This window comes from Mobula hypostoma, chromosome 6, assembly GCF_963921235.1.
Source record: "Mobula hypostoma chromosome 6, sMobHyp1.1, whole genome shotgun sequence".
NCBI lineage: Eukaryota > Metazoa > Chordata > Chondrichthyes > Myliobatiformes > Myliobatidae > Mobula > Mobula hypostoma.
The window spans coordinates 154,300,399-154,316,909 of NC_086102.1; the positions used below are offsets into that span (position 1 = coordinate 154,300,399).

General features: G+C 40.6%; 1 protein-coding gene across 13 annotated transcripts in view; it reads right to left on the reverse strand.

The window, feature by feature from the left end:
* The window catches only part of LOC134348516 (PTB domain-containing engulfment adapter protein 1-like), a 436,378-nt gene that overhangs the window by 145,185 nt on the left and 274,682 nt on the right, over window positions 1-16,511 (reverse strand). For all 13 annotated transcript variants that reach the window (XM_063052010.1, XM_063052016.1, XM_063052011.1 and 10 more), the window contains one exon: window positions 4,747-4,808. In XM_063052010.1, coding sequence (XP_062908080.1) covers window positions 4,747-4,808 — 62 coding nt within the window. The remainder of the gene's footprint in view (window positions 1-4,746; window positions 4,809-16,511) is intronic.

A 16,511-nucleotide genomic window follows, 5' to 3' on the forward strand; every position in this document is an offset into this window, starting at 1 on the left:
TTCAGAAAATGCTGAGATGCACCCAAAACTGCAGCTTCTTGTGGTCATGGGCGGAGCAGTTGCCATACGAAGCCATGAAGCATTTAGATACGCAAACACAAGGAATTCTGCAGATGCTGGAAATTCAAGCAACACACATCAAAGTTGCTGGTGAACGCAGCAGGCCAGGGAGCATCTCTAGGAAGAGGTACAGTTGACGTTTCGGGCCGAGACCCTTCATCGGGACTAACTGAAGGAAGAGCTAGTAAGAGATTTGAAAGTGGGAGGGGGAGGGGGAGATCCAAAATGATTGGAGAAGACAGGAGGGGGAGGGATGGAGCCAAGAGCTGGACAGGTGATTGGCAAAGGGGATATGAGAGGATCATGCGACAGGAGGCCAAGGAGAAGGAAAAGGGGGAGGGGGGAAAAAAAACCCAGAAGATGGGCGGGGGGGGTGGGGAGAGAGAGAGAGAGAGAGAGAGAGAGAGAGAGAGAGAGAGCGAGAGCGAGAGCGAGAGCGAGAGCGAGAGCGAGAGAGAGAGAGAGAGAGAGTGGGAGAGGGAGAGAGAATGTGTGTATATAAATAAATAACGGATGGGGTACAAGGGCGAGGTGGGGCATTAGTGGAAGTTAGAGAAATCAATGTTCATGCTATCAGGTTGGAGGCTACCCAGACGGAATATAAGGTGCTGTTCCTCCAACCTGAGTGTGGCTTCATATTTACAGTAGAGGAGGCCGTGGATAGACATATCAGAATGGGTATGGGATGTGGAATTAAAATGTGTGGCCACTGGGAGATCCTGCTTTCTCTGGCGGACAGAGCGTAGGTGTTCAGCAAAACGATCTCCCAGTCTGCGTCGGGTCTCGCCAATATATAGAAAGTCACATCAGGAGCACTGGATGCAGTATATCACCCCAGCTGACTCACAGGTGAAGCGTCGCCTCACTTGGAAGGACTGTCTGGGGCCCTGAATGGTGGTGAGGGAGGAAGTGTAAGGGCATGTGTAGCACTTGTTCCGCTTACAAGGATAAGTGCTAGGAGGGAGATCAGTGGGGAGGGACTGGGGGTACAAATGGACAAGAGAGTCGTGTAGGGAGTGATCCCTGGGGAAAGCAGAGAGAGCGGGGGAGGGAAAGATGTGCTTAGTGGTGGGATCCTGTTGGAGGTGGCGGAAGTTACGGAGAATAATATGTTGGACCCGGAGGATGGTCGGGTGGTAGGTGAGGACCAGGGGAACCCTATTCCTAGTGGGGTGGCGGGAGGATGGAGTGAGGGCAGATGTGCGTGAAATGGGGGAGGTGCGTTTGAGAGCAGAGTTGATGGTGGAGGAAGGGAAGCCCCTTTCTTTAAAAAAGGAAGACCTCTCCGTCGTCCTGGAATGAAAAGCCTCATCCTGAGAGCAGATGCGGCGGAGACGGAGGAATTGCGAGAAGGGGATGGCATTTTTGCAAGAGACAGGGTGAGAAGAGGAATAGTCCAGATAGCTGTGAGAGTCAGTAGGCTTATAGTAGACATCAGTAGATAAGCTGTCTCCAGAGACAGAGACAGAAAGATCTAGAAAGGGGAGGGAGGTGCATTTAGATAGGAGCTTTCTCTGATGCATTGCTAAAAAACTGATGAGGGTTGGCTGAACATGTCAAATTTCTTTAGCCTGAGGAAGTAGTGGTACTGGTGAGTATTCTTGGCGTATGTTTACATGGTTGGACCAGGATAACCCCCTCGACCTCAGCAGCATTGATGCCTGTGCACTGCCCCTTTCCTGAAGTCGATGACCAGCTCTCTTGTTTTCTGATATTGAGGAAAAGGTTGTTGTCATGACACCATGTTACAAAGCTCTGGTTTAAGAAAATGTTTTTGAACACCAGCTGTGCCTAAATTCATTATAACATTTCACTTCTAAAGTACTGCATTGGCTGTGTAGTGCTTTGTGATTTCTGTGAATTGTTGGAGATGTTAGAACAGCAGCAACCCTTACATGTTATTCTTCTGTATACATTGTAGGAGTAATTGAGAGAGGTTGTAAGTGTTCAGAAAGGTACCAAAACAAAAAGTCAGTATTTCTCATCTTAAATGAGTAATACTCTATAAAGCTTTCTGGATTTGCAGGGAATGAAGATCAGGCTTCAATAAGCTTTTAGGTCTTGGAGATTCTCGTTCAAGTCTAATTTGGAATATGTTATGGAATTTTTTAATGACATGCATAGACAAATCTTGAGGTAGTCTGGAAAGTTTCCTTGATGTGACCTGTGGTAGAATAAGAAGACTGCGTGGAAAATCAACCCACATCCTCTACCCCCCAAAAAAGAGCTACATTCTGACATAACTGCATTCATCTTCGATATGGATTCATCTCATTTGCTGGAAAAAGTCGCTGGATTTCAATGAAGACCCCGATCAGAATTTTAACGCCAGGGCATTTCAAAAAGGAAGAAATAGAAACTGTACATTGTGTTAGAAGACAAAATGTATGGAATCAAGATTTAGTGAATTGGCTGTTGTTCTGCCAAATGACAGGGCACTATACAGCACCAAAGTGGCTATTAAATGAAGGAGAAATCAGCAACAGGTTAGTGAAGGGGTCCAATAATAACAAAAGGAAATTACAAGTATCAAAACAGAACAGAGTGAAGCATTATTTTGACAATCTAAATTAAAAGAAAGTGAAATCAAGGAAAAAGTCAGTCAAAGTTCTGATAAAACAAGGTGAAAGGAACAAGTTTGTTCTTTGCTACACATAAGGAAGAGAAAAATACTCCACTGCAGCACAGACCGTATCAATATTCAGAATATTTAAAATACCTTTCCGGTTATAAGTTCTGCAAGCGTTATTCACCACATCATAATGCTACAAGTCACAACTTCTACACTTAGCTTATTTACCTTTAAGTTTTTACAGCAATAAAGTGTGCAATCAAACACTGCAGAAATGGACACAAGAATCAAGAATTCGCTACTCAGGAATACCATAGTTAAATATAAATTTAAAAACTCAATGGTAAGAACTTGTGTTACATAGTGAACTGCAACATCCATTATGCAATACAATATCAAACCTATCTGCTCTGCAATTAACCTTTCTGGTCTTCTATGCAGCTGATCTACTAATGAACTGAAGCATCAGGGAAAGATGGTGTGTAGCCTATGCACGTACATTATTTTTGCAGTTTTAATCCACATAATTCCTAACTCACAGATGGCAGTAGTCATTCATGCATAAAGAAGCAGATCTCTGCAACGTGCAAGACAATCTTCATCATTATTTTACCATGTCCCAGGCCATGACTTCCAAATTTGGAAGCTCTCTCAGGTGAGTCTTCTTTCAATTAAGTCCTTTCCCATTTGGGAAACTCTTCTGTTGGTAATCTAACCATCCCACTATTTTACCAATCAAAGTATCACCAACCCGATAAAATCTGGAGATGCCGGAAATCCAAGGTAAAACGCAAAAAAATGCTGGAGGAACTCAGGAGGTCAAGCAGCATCTATGGAAATGAATGAACAGATGATGTTTTGGGCCAAGACCCTTCATCATGACTAGAAAAAAATGTTGAGAAGCCAGAGCAAGGAGGTGGGGAGAGGGGAGGAAGAAGCACAAGGTGGCAAGTAATTACGTGAAACTGGGAGGGGGAGGGGGGTAAAGAGCTGAGAAGCTGATTGGTGAAAGATATAAAGGGCTGGAGGGGGAGCAGCAGAGGCAAGTAAGGAGATAGGAGAGGGAGGGAAACAGGAATGGGGAACAGTGAAGGGTGGGGGGAGCAATCATCTGAAATATCACCATCCCAGTCTAATCATGAGCCTGAGTTTGAATGCCTTCAACCAGACTGCAATCCTGCTCCAAACTCTGATACCACTGACTCCCTTCTCCCAAAACCCCCAATCTTCTCCCAGTAATTACATGGCTTTCCCTCACAATGTCCAGCTCGTCGTCCTAAGCTTCCAGTAACACACAACCCAATGTTTAGCTTGTGTGCTCAGCAAAGGAAATGTTTTAGCTCAGTTTAATGCTGCAAGATGGATCAAAAGTCTATAGCACAAAGACCTTTGTGATATATAATTTTATAGCAGTGGCTCTCAAAATAGAAACCACTTTGCAAAGCACCTGCTTAAACCCTCTAAGACAAATAAATTACCTTGTACGGAAAATAAAGTACAAGAAAAGAGAGTTTGAAAATCCAGTAAGGGTTTGAGATGAAACAAGGTAATTTCTTGCAATTCTCTGACAGTCAACAGGGAGACAAGATATTTAATAAGAAGTTTATCCTTGGTCAGTAACATTAAACACTATCTGCACACTGACTTCAATGAAATACGCAGGAATAATTACAACTAGTGGCCAGTATTCCCACATAATTGTTAAAGATATGTATTAGATTTGAATCTACAGTACATCTTAGTTAAATATGCCAGATCACCGAGCTATCCAACTGCATCATGGTTTCTAAAGATACACTAAATAATGGTATACTCCCTTGTAAACTCAATTATGACACGCTGTTGATTATTTAAGTTTGGTATTTAAAATGAATTAACAATTATACAATAAAAATTAATAAAGCATGTAAGTACAATGTAGCAAATCTAGTAACGTAGGTGCACTAATTAGCATAACATGATGTGATTTAACTAAAATCAAATTAAATACAAAAATAAGCTTAAACTGACTTCCATTACATTAACGAAGTTAAATTTGCCAAATATTTTAGAAACTTTTTCTTCCTAAATGATTAACTCTTTTTTTAAATTGATCATTATAGTTCATCACATACCTTTACGTTGTAGGGTATAAAATGTTTTGTTAGAGCTTCTGGTGAATGCATCCATGTCTTATCTGAAACAACAATAAATGAAACAGCAATTTAGGCAATAAGATACATACAAGCCACGGATATTTTCAATAATTTAAAAAGTTTCTTGCATGCCTTGGTAGTTATGTTGAGCATAATTTATATTTAGTTTGGTTTATAGTATGATTATCTGATTCAGCGTTACAAATTACTGAATAAAGCATGTATGTAGAATGAGCATAGATTGACCTATTAACTACCTAAAAGAGGATCTCGGCCTGAAACGTCGGCTGTTTATTCGTTTCAATAGATGCTGTCGGACCTGCTGAGTTTGTCAAGCACTTTGTGCATGTTGCTCAAAAATCTATCAGTAACCCACTTTTAACCACTGGCTCGCCATTATGATTCTGAATGGCTGAGGCTTGAAGCTGATGAAATACTACTTATGTAAAATAAGTTTTGCACAATGTTGTCAAATTAAGAATATGAATACCTGACTTATAATTACAGTAATAACTATTAGTCAAAAAGGAAGATGTGTAAATCTACACTACTTTCTGCTGGGTATTCAGCAGCCTATCTGAAGTAAATACTTATTGGATAAAATCTGAGGAAATTGTCAACATTCTACAATGCCAAGTGAACATTTGAATGCAAGTTCAGGAGGATAGATACTTAAAGAAAATATAACCTTTTCAATTACGTTAACTTTCTTGAAGCAACCAGTTGAGAACAACTTGGGGTATTTTTCATTTCAATGAAATTTACAGAGGCATTAACTGTGATGTAATATATTTCGGTAGAACAAAACTTTTTGAGGTGGAGAAGCACAGAGATATGGGATGCACATTCACTGATCATCGAAAGCTACAACCTAAATTCGTATCATGCAAACAATATAAATGAAGCATTGCATTAAGTTCTGCAGTAATTTCGTGAAGGGTTCCTTAAGACTGTTATAGCCAGGAGTGGTAGTAGGGATAAGCTCCCACTACCTAATAAATGCTCCCAAGAGCATGCGTCTCAAATAGCCATTGACAACCAGTCCAGCTTCTGGCCTTCGCACGTGGCTCAGCTACTAAGCCCAGCGGAACGGTTTCTACTGACAAGAGAAAGGGAAAAGGCGAGTTACTGGCCCCTTAAATCCAGTAGCTTCTGGGAGATGAAACTCACCAGCCATGGTTGGCAGCTCATCTAGGAGAAGAAAAACTCTGATGTCAAACCTCTGCCTCTTTGCGCTACATACACTCGTTGGGAAAGATTTGGGAGGAAACCCTGAGGAAAAATCTAGAGCTGGAGTCCCTGAGGCAGTCTTATGTTGAGTTCAGCTTTGACTGGCAACTCCTGCTATGCTGCTGGTACCAAACTGCATTGCTCTCAGCCATTCCTTTGAATTTTTTAGCTTTGTGGAGGTGCGGGGGGGGGGGGCGGGGAGCGGCCTGCTACATGGGCAACAGCCTGCTCTCCCTATCTTACTGCCCTGGTTTGTGCAACACATAGACAGCTAGGACACAACATCTATCGTCTACCCCAACCGACAGAAGGCCTCAAAATCATGAAAATGTGTGCAGAACCATAGTTTGTTCATGCTTGCAAATGCTGCAGATAGTTGCAGTCTCTATATTACAAAATGCTATTGAAGCAATCAGGAAAGATGAATAGCACTGACAAGAAGGCAGAAAGAAGTGCTTATAACAAAATGAGTAGGTTAGCAAATTGTTTCTAGATGCCCAAGAAGGTATTTAATTTCAGATCACTTAATCTTATTGGAGTAATTCAGCTTTATTTTAGATTTTAAAGTAATCTACCTAAATTTTCTTCATTATCATAGACCAAAAGTAAGAAAACATGTTATATTTGACAGCCATTGTGTGACTAGCTTAAATAATTTCAATGACAAGCAGAAGTTAAGTTTCCTTTTGCCTAATTTGGATGCAACGAAGTCTTCCTTGCCACATTATCAATGCTACATCACTAGTAGGACCATGGATTACTTTTAACCTGAGCCTCTAATCTTAGATTTGGATCTTTTAAATATAATTTGTAGCTGAGTGCCATTTTTGCTGTTTTGCTAAATGAAGATATCCTCACTGTTCTGTAGCAAAATCAGAATGAATTCTCAAAAATACTCAGCTACAATTTCACTATGCACTTCAGACAGATTGATGCCCTCAGTGTATAATCACGAGGAAGATTCACTCTTTACATGAGATCAATTTAAACATTACAAAAGGGTAGCATGATATGCCATACAGATGAAAACGTAATAGACCAGCACTGGAGGAATATCTGCAATGATATTGAAAAGCTGTCATAATGAATCGCGTGGCCCATTATATTAACAGTTCCAGGCCAACAGAAGAAATGAAAATCTAAATTTACAAGAAGCTAATTCCAAAGGGAGCAACACAGCAAATGGCACACGGTGATAGTTGGTACATTTTATATCATTTTCATCAATGGCTTTGCTGAACTTAATGTTGTCTCTCAATTGCTATACAAAGTTCCAGAATTCTAACTTTTCCAAAGGAGTTAAAAAGACTGAAGTGTTCCATGTTAAGAAAGTTAGGCATTTATTGCACAAATATGTATGAGCAATAATACATGCATCTGCACTGTGCAAGTATATTAAAAATGTTTCCCACACAAACTGGTACCTGTGGTGAAAAAAACTATTTTCATATCATTGCATGGAGTATATTAGCAATTTATTTTTAGTAACATTGATTTGACATCGTCTCAATGAATAAAAAGCAATTGTTACAGAACCAATCATTTCAGCTTTACTCTATTGACAACTGACACTGTGCTGTAATAATGAAAAACTACAAGGGTAAATAGAAAAAAAGAATCAAAAAAGGAATAGTGAGATATATTAAACAACATCAAAGTGCAGCACAACTCCAATAACAAGGCACCTTGGAGACTTTGTTGGATCAGACATGCAAATTTTCTTAAGTATTGGATATTACTCCCTCTAATATCCCAACCTTTAACTCAAATTTTTAAGTTACTAGCAATATAATAAATTTATCAGTGAATTTTGGTGAGTCAAGAATGGAGCACGGGAAGCAGAGTCCTGATCAGTCAAAAGGGAATGTGGGAAGTGGCCTATTAAGTTGAAAGGAAGGCCCAGTGTGTTTAAGTGAGCACAGGAAGCAGCACTTATCAGGCAGACACGGAGTTAATCAGGATTTCCAAACAAATGGAAAGCAGGTTATGAGATTTTTATTGTAAATGGTTGTCTTTTGTAGGATGGTCATTGTCTGAGACATTTATGTTGTATATATTTCTTAACGTAATTCAGTCCATGTCTGAATACTATCAAGATATTGCTGTATGCCATCATACTGTGCCTTCCTTGCTGAGGAACTGAAAATAGAATTGAACATTGCACAATTAGCAAACATTCCTACTTTACAAATTACGATAGAAGGCAATTCACTGAAAATGTAACTGAAAGTAATAGAATGTTTAAGAACTCCTGCATTAATGTCTTGGGGATGGGATAATTGACCTCCCAACAACTGTAACTATTTTCCTTTGTGCAAAAAATTTGCTCTTACTATTAAATGGTTTTCCCTTTGTTGTCTATTGACTTGTATTAACCAGGGCACCTTAATGCCATAATTAATTGCTGCCTTAACTTCAAGGACAGTCATTGTTATCTCATCGATGGCACTTAACTCTTTAAGCCATGTTTAGACTAAGGGTCCGATGATTAAACAGGTCATAATGCTCCTTCAACACATACAGTTGAAGTCAGAAGTTTACATACATCTTAGCCAAATACATTTAAACTCAGTTTTTCACAATTCCTGACATTTAATTCTGGAAAACATTCCCTGTCTTAGGTCAGTTAGGATCACTACTTTATTTTAGGAATGTGAAATGTCAGAATAATAGTAGAGAGAATGATTTATTTCAGCTTTCATTTCTTTCATCACATTCCCAGTGGGTTAGAAGTTTATATACACTTAGTTAGTATTTGGTAGCATTGCCTTTAAGTTGTTTAACTTGGGTCAAACGTTTTGGGTAGCCTTCCACAAGCTTCTTACAATAAGTTGCTGTAACTTTGTTCCATTCCTCCAGATAGAACTGGTGTAACTGAGTCAGGTTTGGAGGCCTCTTTGTTCGCATATGCTTTTTCAGTTCTGCCCACAAATTTTCTATCGGATTGAGTCAGGGCTTTGTGATGGCCACTCCAATACCTTGACTTTGTTGTCCTTAAGCAATTTTGCCACAACTTTGGAGAATGCTTGGAGTCATTATCCATTTGGAAGACTCATTTGTGACCGAGCTTCAACTTCCTGGCTGATGTTTCGATATGTTGCTTCAATATAACCACATAACTTTCCTTCCTCATGATGCCATCTATTATGTGAAGTGCATCAGTCCCTCCTGCAGCAAAGCAGCCCCACAACAAGATGCTGCTACCCCCATGCTTCACGGTTGGGATGGTGTTCTTTGGCTTGCAAGCCTCACCCTTTTTCCTCCAAACATAACGATGGTGATTATAGTCATAGTCATACTTTATTGATCCCGGGGGAAATTGGTTTTCATTACAGTTGCACCATAAATAATAAATAGTAATAGAACCATAGATAGTTAAATAGTAATATGTAAGTTATGCCAGTAAGTTATTAAGTAAGTCCAGGACCAGCCTATCGGCTCAGGGTGTCTGACCTTCCAAGGGAGGAATTGTAAAGTTTGATGGCCACAGCCAGGAATGACTTCCTATGACGCTCTGTGCTGCATTTTGGAGGAATGAGTCTCTGGCTGAATGTACTCCTTTGCCCACCCAGTACATTATGTAGTGGATGGGAGAGATTGTCCAAGATGGCATGCAACTTGGACAGCATCCTCTTTTCAGACACCACCGTCAGAGAGTCCAGTTCCATCCCCACAACATCACTGGCCTTACGGATGAGTTTGTTGATTCTGTTTGTGTCTGCTACCCTCAGCCTGCTGCCCCAGCACGCAATAGCAAACATGATAGCACTGGCAACCACAGACTCATAGAACTGCCTCAGCATCGTCCGGCATTATAGACATAGACATAGAGATAGACATACTTGATTGATCCGGAGGGAAATTGGGTTTCGTTACAGCTGCACCAGCCAAGAACAGAGCATAAGTACAGCAATACAAAAACCACAAACAATCAAACAACAATATGCAAACTATGCCAGATGAAAATAAGTCCAGTACCAGCATATTGGCACAGGGTGCCTGACCCTCCACGGGAGTAGCTGCAAAGTTCGATGGCCACAGGCAGGAACAACCTCCCATGACGCCCAGTGTTGCATCTCGGTGGAATATGGCCGGAGTCCAACAGCAAAAAGCTCAATATCCGGGCTACAGACATTTTCCTCGATCGTAATATGACCAGGATTGCACCATCCATTGTTAACCAGAACAGCAAGCCCCGCTGTTTATGGCCAAAGAGTTCAATTTTTGTTTCATAAAGCCAGAGGACATTTCTCCAAAAAGTAAGATCTTTGTCCCCATGTGCACTTGCAAACCATAGTCTGGCTTTTTTATGGCAGTTTTGGAGCAGTGGCTTCTTCCTTGCTGAGCAGCCTTTCAGGTTATGTCGATATAGGACTCATTTTACTGTGGATATAGATACTTGTCCCCTAGTTTCCTCCAGCATCTTCACAAGGTCCTTTGCTGTTGTTCTGGGATTGATTTGCACTTTTCGCGCCAAAGTACTTTCATCTCTAGGAGACATAGAAACATAGAAACATAGAAAATAGGTGCAGGAGTAGGCCATTCGGCCCTTCGAGCCTGCACCGCCATTTATTATGATCATGGCTGATCATCCAACTCAGAACCCTGCACCAGCCTTCCCTCCATACCCCCTGATCCCCGTAGCCACAAGGGCCATATCTAACTCCCTCTTAAATATAGCCAATGAACTGGCCTCAACTGTTTCCTGTGGTAGAGAATTCCACAGATTCACCACTCTCTGTGTGAAGAAATTTTTCCTAATCTCAGTCCTAAAAGGCTTCCCCCTTATCCTCAAACTGTGACCCCTCGTTCTGGACTTCCCCAACATCGGGAACAATCTTCCTGCATCCAGCCTGTCCAATCCCTTTAGGATTTTATACGTTTCAATCAGATCCCCCCTCAATCTTCTAAATTCCAACGAGTACAAGCCTAGTTCATCCAGTCTTTCTTCATATGAAAGTCCTGCCATCCCAGGAATCAATCTGGTGAACCTTCTTTGTACTCCCTCTATGGCAAGGATGTCTTTCCTCAGATTAGGGGACCAAAACTGCACACAATACTCCACGTGTGGTCTCACCAAGGCCTTGTACAACTGCAGTAGTACCTCCCTGCTCCAGTACTTGAATCCTCTCACTATAAATGCCAGCATACCATTTGCCTTTTTCACCACCTGCTGTACCTGCATGCCCACTTTCAATGACTGGTGTATGATGACACCCAGGTCTCGTTGCACCTCCCCTTTTCCTAATCGGCCACCATTCAGATAATAACCTGTTTTCCTATTTTTGCCACCAAAGTGGATAACTTCACATTTATCCACACTAAATTTCATCTGCCATGAATTTGCCCACTCACCCAACCTATCCAAGTCACCCTGCATCCTCTTAGCATCCTCCTCACAGCTGACACAGCCACCCAGCTTCGTGTCATCCGCAAACTTGGAGATGCTGCATTTAATTCCCTCATCCAAGTCATTAATATATATTGTAAACAACTGGGGTCCCAGCACTGAGCCTTGCGATACCCTACTAGTCACTGCCTGCCATTCTGAAAAGGTCCTGTTTATTTCCACTCTTTGCTTCCTGTCTGCTAACCAATTCTCTATCCACATCAATACCTTACCCCCAATACCGTGTGCTTTAAGTTTGCACACTAATCTCCTGTGTGGGACCTTGTCAAAATCCTTTTGAAAATCCAAATATACCACATCCACTGGTTCTCCCCTATCCACTCTACTAGTTACATCCTCAAAAAATTCTATGAGATTCGTCAGACATGATTTTCCTTTCACAAATCCACACTGACTTTGTCCGATGATTTCACCGCTTTCCAAATGTGCTGTTATCACATCTTTGATAACTGACTCCAGCAGTTTCCCCTTCACTGATGTTAGGCTAACCAGTCTGTAATTCCCCAGTTTCTCTCTCCCTCCTTTTTTAAAAAGTGGGGTTACATTAGCCACCCTCCAATCCTCAGGAACTAGTCCAGAATCTAACGGGTTTTGAAAAATTATCACTAATGCATCCACTATTTCTTGGGCTACTTCCTTAAGCACTCTGGGATGCAGACCATCTGGCCCTGGGGATTTATCTGCCTTTAATCCCTTCAATTTACCTAACATCACTTCCCTACTAACATGTATTTCGCTCAGTTCCTCCATCTCACTGGACCCTCTGTCCCCTACTATTTCTGGAAGATTATTTATGTCCTCCTTAGCAAAGACAAAACCAAAGTAATTATTCAATTGGTCTGCCATGTCTTTGCTCCCCATAATCAATTCACCTGTTTCTGTCTGTAGGCGACCTACATTTGTCTTTACCAGTCTTTTCCTTTTTACATATCTATAAAAGCTTTTACAGTCAGTTTTTATGTTCCCTGCCAGTTTTCTCTCATGATCTTTTTTCCCCTTCCTAATTAAGCCCTTTTTCCTCCTCTGCTGAACTCTGAATTTCTCCCAGTCCTCAGGTGAGCCACGTTTTCTGGCTAATTTGTATGCTTCTTCTTTGGAATTGATACTATCCCTAATTTCTCTTGTCAGCCACGGGTGCACTACCTTCCTTGATTTATTCTTTTGCATCTGCAAAATGACAGAATGCATCTGCATCCTGAGCAGTATGATGGCTGTGTGGTCCCATGGTGTTTATACTCGGCGTATTATTGTTTGTACAGATGAACGTGGTACCTTCAGGCAGTTGGAAATTGCTCCCAACGATGAACCAGACTTGTGGAGGTCCACAAATTTTTTTTCTGTGGTCTTGGCTGATTTCTTTTGATTTTGTTTGTAAACTTCTGACCCACTGGAATTGTGATATAGTCAATTAAAAGTAAAATAATCTGTCTGTAAACAATTGTTGGAAAAACTACAAAGTAGATGTCCTCAACGTCTTGCCAAAGCTATAGTTTGCTAATATGAAATTTGTGGAGTGGTTAATGAGTTTTAATGACTTCAACCTAAATATATGTAAACTTCTGACTTCAACGGTACCTTTAAAAAAATATATATTCTCAAAATACTTGCTTTTGGAAGCACTGAGATTTATAGCTTCTAACTTTTTAGATCACAGTGCTTGACAAATATTTATTGCATTTGCTTCTACCAAAATGAAAAAAAAAAATTGCCTTTCACAATTTAAAAAAAAATGCAAAAGACACAATTATATAACGAGTCGGGATTTGATTATTCAGTTCCATGGAGCAAATGAAGGTGTAACAGAACAAAATACATTTGTAAAACATTTGCGCAGGAGATTAGCTAACCAGGCAAATAAAATGTTCCTATTGGCAGCACATGAACTTTTCAGATATAATTTCTTTGAAGAACTTCACGACTTGGATGTTCTCAGTCACTACTCATTTAGATAATATATTATAAACATTGTGCTTATAATGTAAATACAGCAGAAACTTGTTCTACAGACACATAAAAGCACTAAACCTTTTTTTGGCAGCTTGAATAGTAATAAAAATATTCCAAACTAACAAGGAAGTTCATTGGCTGAACAGTAAACACCAGTTCATAGTTTTTCTGTAGTAGCCAACATTTTGAAGTCAAATTTGCAAGGGTAACTTGTTTGAAAGAATGGTACAAAGATTATATGTGTTGTCACAAATTTTGTATTATTCACATGTGTATTGCCCATATATAATTAATAATTCAGGTTTGTTTAAAATATCAATTACATCGGTAAATTGTGAAAAAATAGTGCATTTTACTTTTTAAAAAAACTTCCAACACTTGTTAATGGTGAAAAAATGATTCAGGTTTCCAACTTTAATATTTATAAAACATGACCCAAGTTCAGTGCATTCATTGTTAGGGAATAAATAGAACAGCTATAAATAATTTAGACCAGATTCCTGAAAGCAGAAAGCAAACAATAGGTAAAGCAAATGTAACTAATAAGTATAGACAAAAGACTTCTGAACCATCTTAAAGGTAATAACTTTATTTCGGTTTAAAACATGCAAGCTGTAACTCAGGATTATCTTTGCCATCATAATCAGATTTGAATGGAAGCCTGAAATCCTTCTGAATGATGTGGCAATGAGAACTGAAACTTCATACATATATGGGGCAGCAAGAAACATAGCAGTAGGATAACACATATTCATGAGTCTAAAACCATCACAGAAAATGTCCAGTTAAATGATTCAAGTTGTGAAAACAGAGTACATGCAAGGTGAAATTCCCAGAGATAAATTTACTTCAACTACTCTAAGATGGGCCGGCTGGTGGCGTAGTGGCATCAGCGCCGGACTTCGGAGTGAAGGCTCCTGAGTTCAAACACGCTTTCCATCTGTGCTGGGTTGAGCGTCGAGCTAGCAACTCGGCTTTGTAAAAATAAGAAAGCCTGCTAAAAAGACGCCGTCCTGACAGCGTCCCGATGACTCCACTTTGAGTTAAGGGCTTTCTTCTTCTTCTACTCCAAAAGGGAATGAATGAATTCCATGATAAATGTGGCTATATAATTTCCAAAAAAAAAATCAGGACATTTTTGCAAGGAAATAATAGAGAACAATAAACTGGTATTGATTATTTATCTTGCTGCACCAGGAAACACCAGCTAGGTTTGCAACGAGAGAAAGAAAACTCATATTTATTCATTATATTTTCAGTCATTGACAACTTTAGAGCATACTGAAGGAATTAACAAGCAGTTTTCTTGAGAATGTACGTAATTCAGTTTTTCCTTCATTTAATCAACTCCATCGTTTATGAAAAATGATATTTCTGAAGTTTTCCCACTTTCAACATTATATTGATGCCTGGTCTATGCTATTAACATATGTGGAGCTCTCCCTCTCTCCCCCACCCACCAGGAAGTAACATCTGGAGTCCTTCACAATCAACAGATAATCTGCAGACGCTGGAAATCGAAGCAACACACACAAAGTGCTGGAGGAACTCAGCAGGCCAGGCAGCATCTGTGGAAAAAAGTACAGTTGACAATCCAGGCCAAGACCCGTCAGCAGGACTGAAGAAAAAAAACGAGGAGTAGAGTTAAAATGTGAGGGAAGGGGAGGGAGAAACACAAGGTGATAGGTGAAACCGGGAGGGGGAGGAGTGAAGTAAAGAGCTGGGAACTTGATTGGTGAAAGAGATACAGGGCTGGAGAAGGAGGAATCTGATAGGACAGGACAGAAGGCCATGGATGAAAGGGAAGGGGGAAGAGCATCAGAGGGAGGTGATGGGCAGGTAAGGAGATAAGATGAGAGAGGGAAATGGGAATGGGAAATGGAGGGGAGGGCGGGGCATTACTGGAAGTTCGAGAAATCGATGTTCATGCCATCAGATTGGAGGCTACCCCGAAGAAATATAAGGTGTTGTTCCTCCAACCTGAGTGTGGCCTCATTGCAACAGTAGATGAGGTCATGGATTGACATTTCGGAATGGGAATGGGAAATGGAACTAAAATAGGTGGCTGCAGGGAGATCCCACTTTTTCTGGTGGACAGAGCGTAGGTGCTTAGCGAAGTGGTATCCCAATTTACGTCGGTCTCACCGATGTACAGGAGGCCACACTGGGAGCACTGGACACAGTATTTAGCCCCAGAAGACTCACAGGTAAAGCATCACCTCACCTGGAAGAACTGTTTCAGGCCCTGAGGGCTAGTGAGGGAGAAGGTGTAGGGGCAGGTATAGCATTTGTCTTGCTTGCAAGGATAAGTGCCAGAAGGGAGATGAATGGGGAGGGATGAATGGACAAGGGAGTCGCATGGGAGCGATGTCCGCGGAAATCAGAAGGGGTGAGGGTAGGAAAAACGTGTTTGGTGGTGGGATCCCATTGGAGATGATGGAAGTTAAGGAGAATTATTTGCAGTCCCCCAATTGTCTTCAACCACTCCAATATCCAATTTGAAACCAGTCTCTAATTTTCACTCATTCTTCCCTCAGCTTCATATATATTTTATATAGATTGAAAACATTATTTTTAAATTTTGAGAGCTACCAGCGTATCAAATACATCTTTTTAATCCAGTTTTGAATATCAATTATTACTTTTTTTCTTTACTGTAGCAGGGCAGCATCCCTTCCATTGAAGAGATATGAAACACTCATTTGCTACCTCCATCTTTACAACATGATGTCCTTTTTAGTTACTAATCATTTCCCACACTTCATTTTGTTACTCTCTTTAACATACATTCTTATTAATTCACTTCCATTTTATGTTATTCAATAGTTTATTCTTAAACCCTCTTCCCTTCTCTCAGTTCCTTTCCCGTTTTTCCCCCTTCACTTATGCCTATGGGTTTCATGGGAGATCCTGCGAGGCCTTTGCAGGGCAGTCACAGAGAGGATGTTTCTTTTTTAATCAGAGAAACTGGAGCCACACATCACTGCTTAAGAATAAGAGGTTGCCCATTTAAAACAGAAATGAGGTGCATTTTGTTAACTCTCAGAGACTCACGTGCCATTTCAATTCCCTTCAGCAAAAGGGCAGTGGAAATAGAGCCTAGAATGTTTACGTCTGAACTAAATAGGTACCAGATAAGCACAAGATGTGGGGGAAA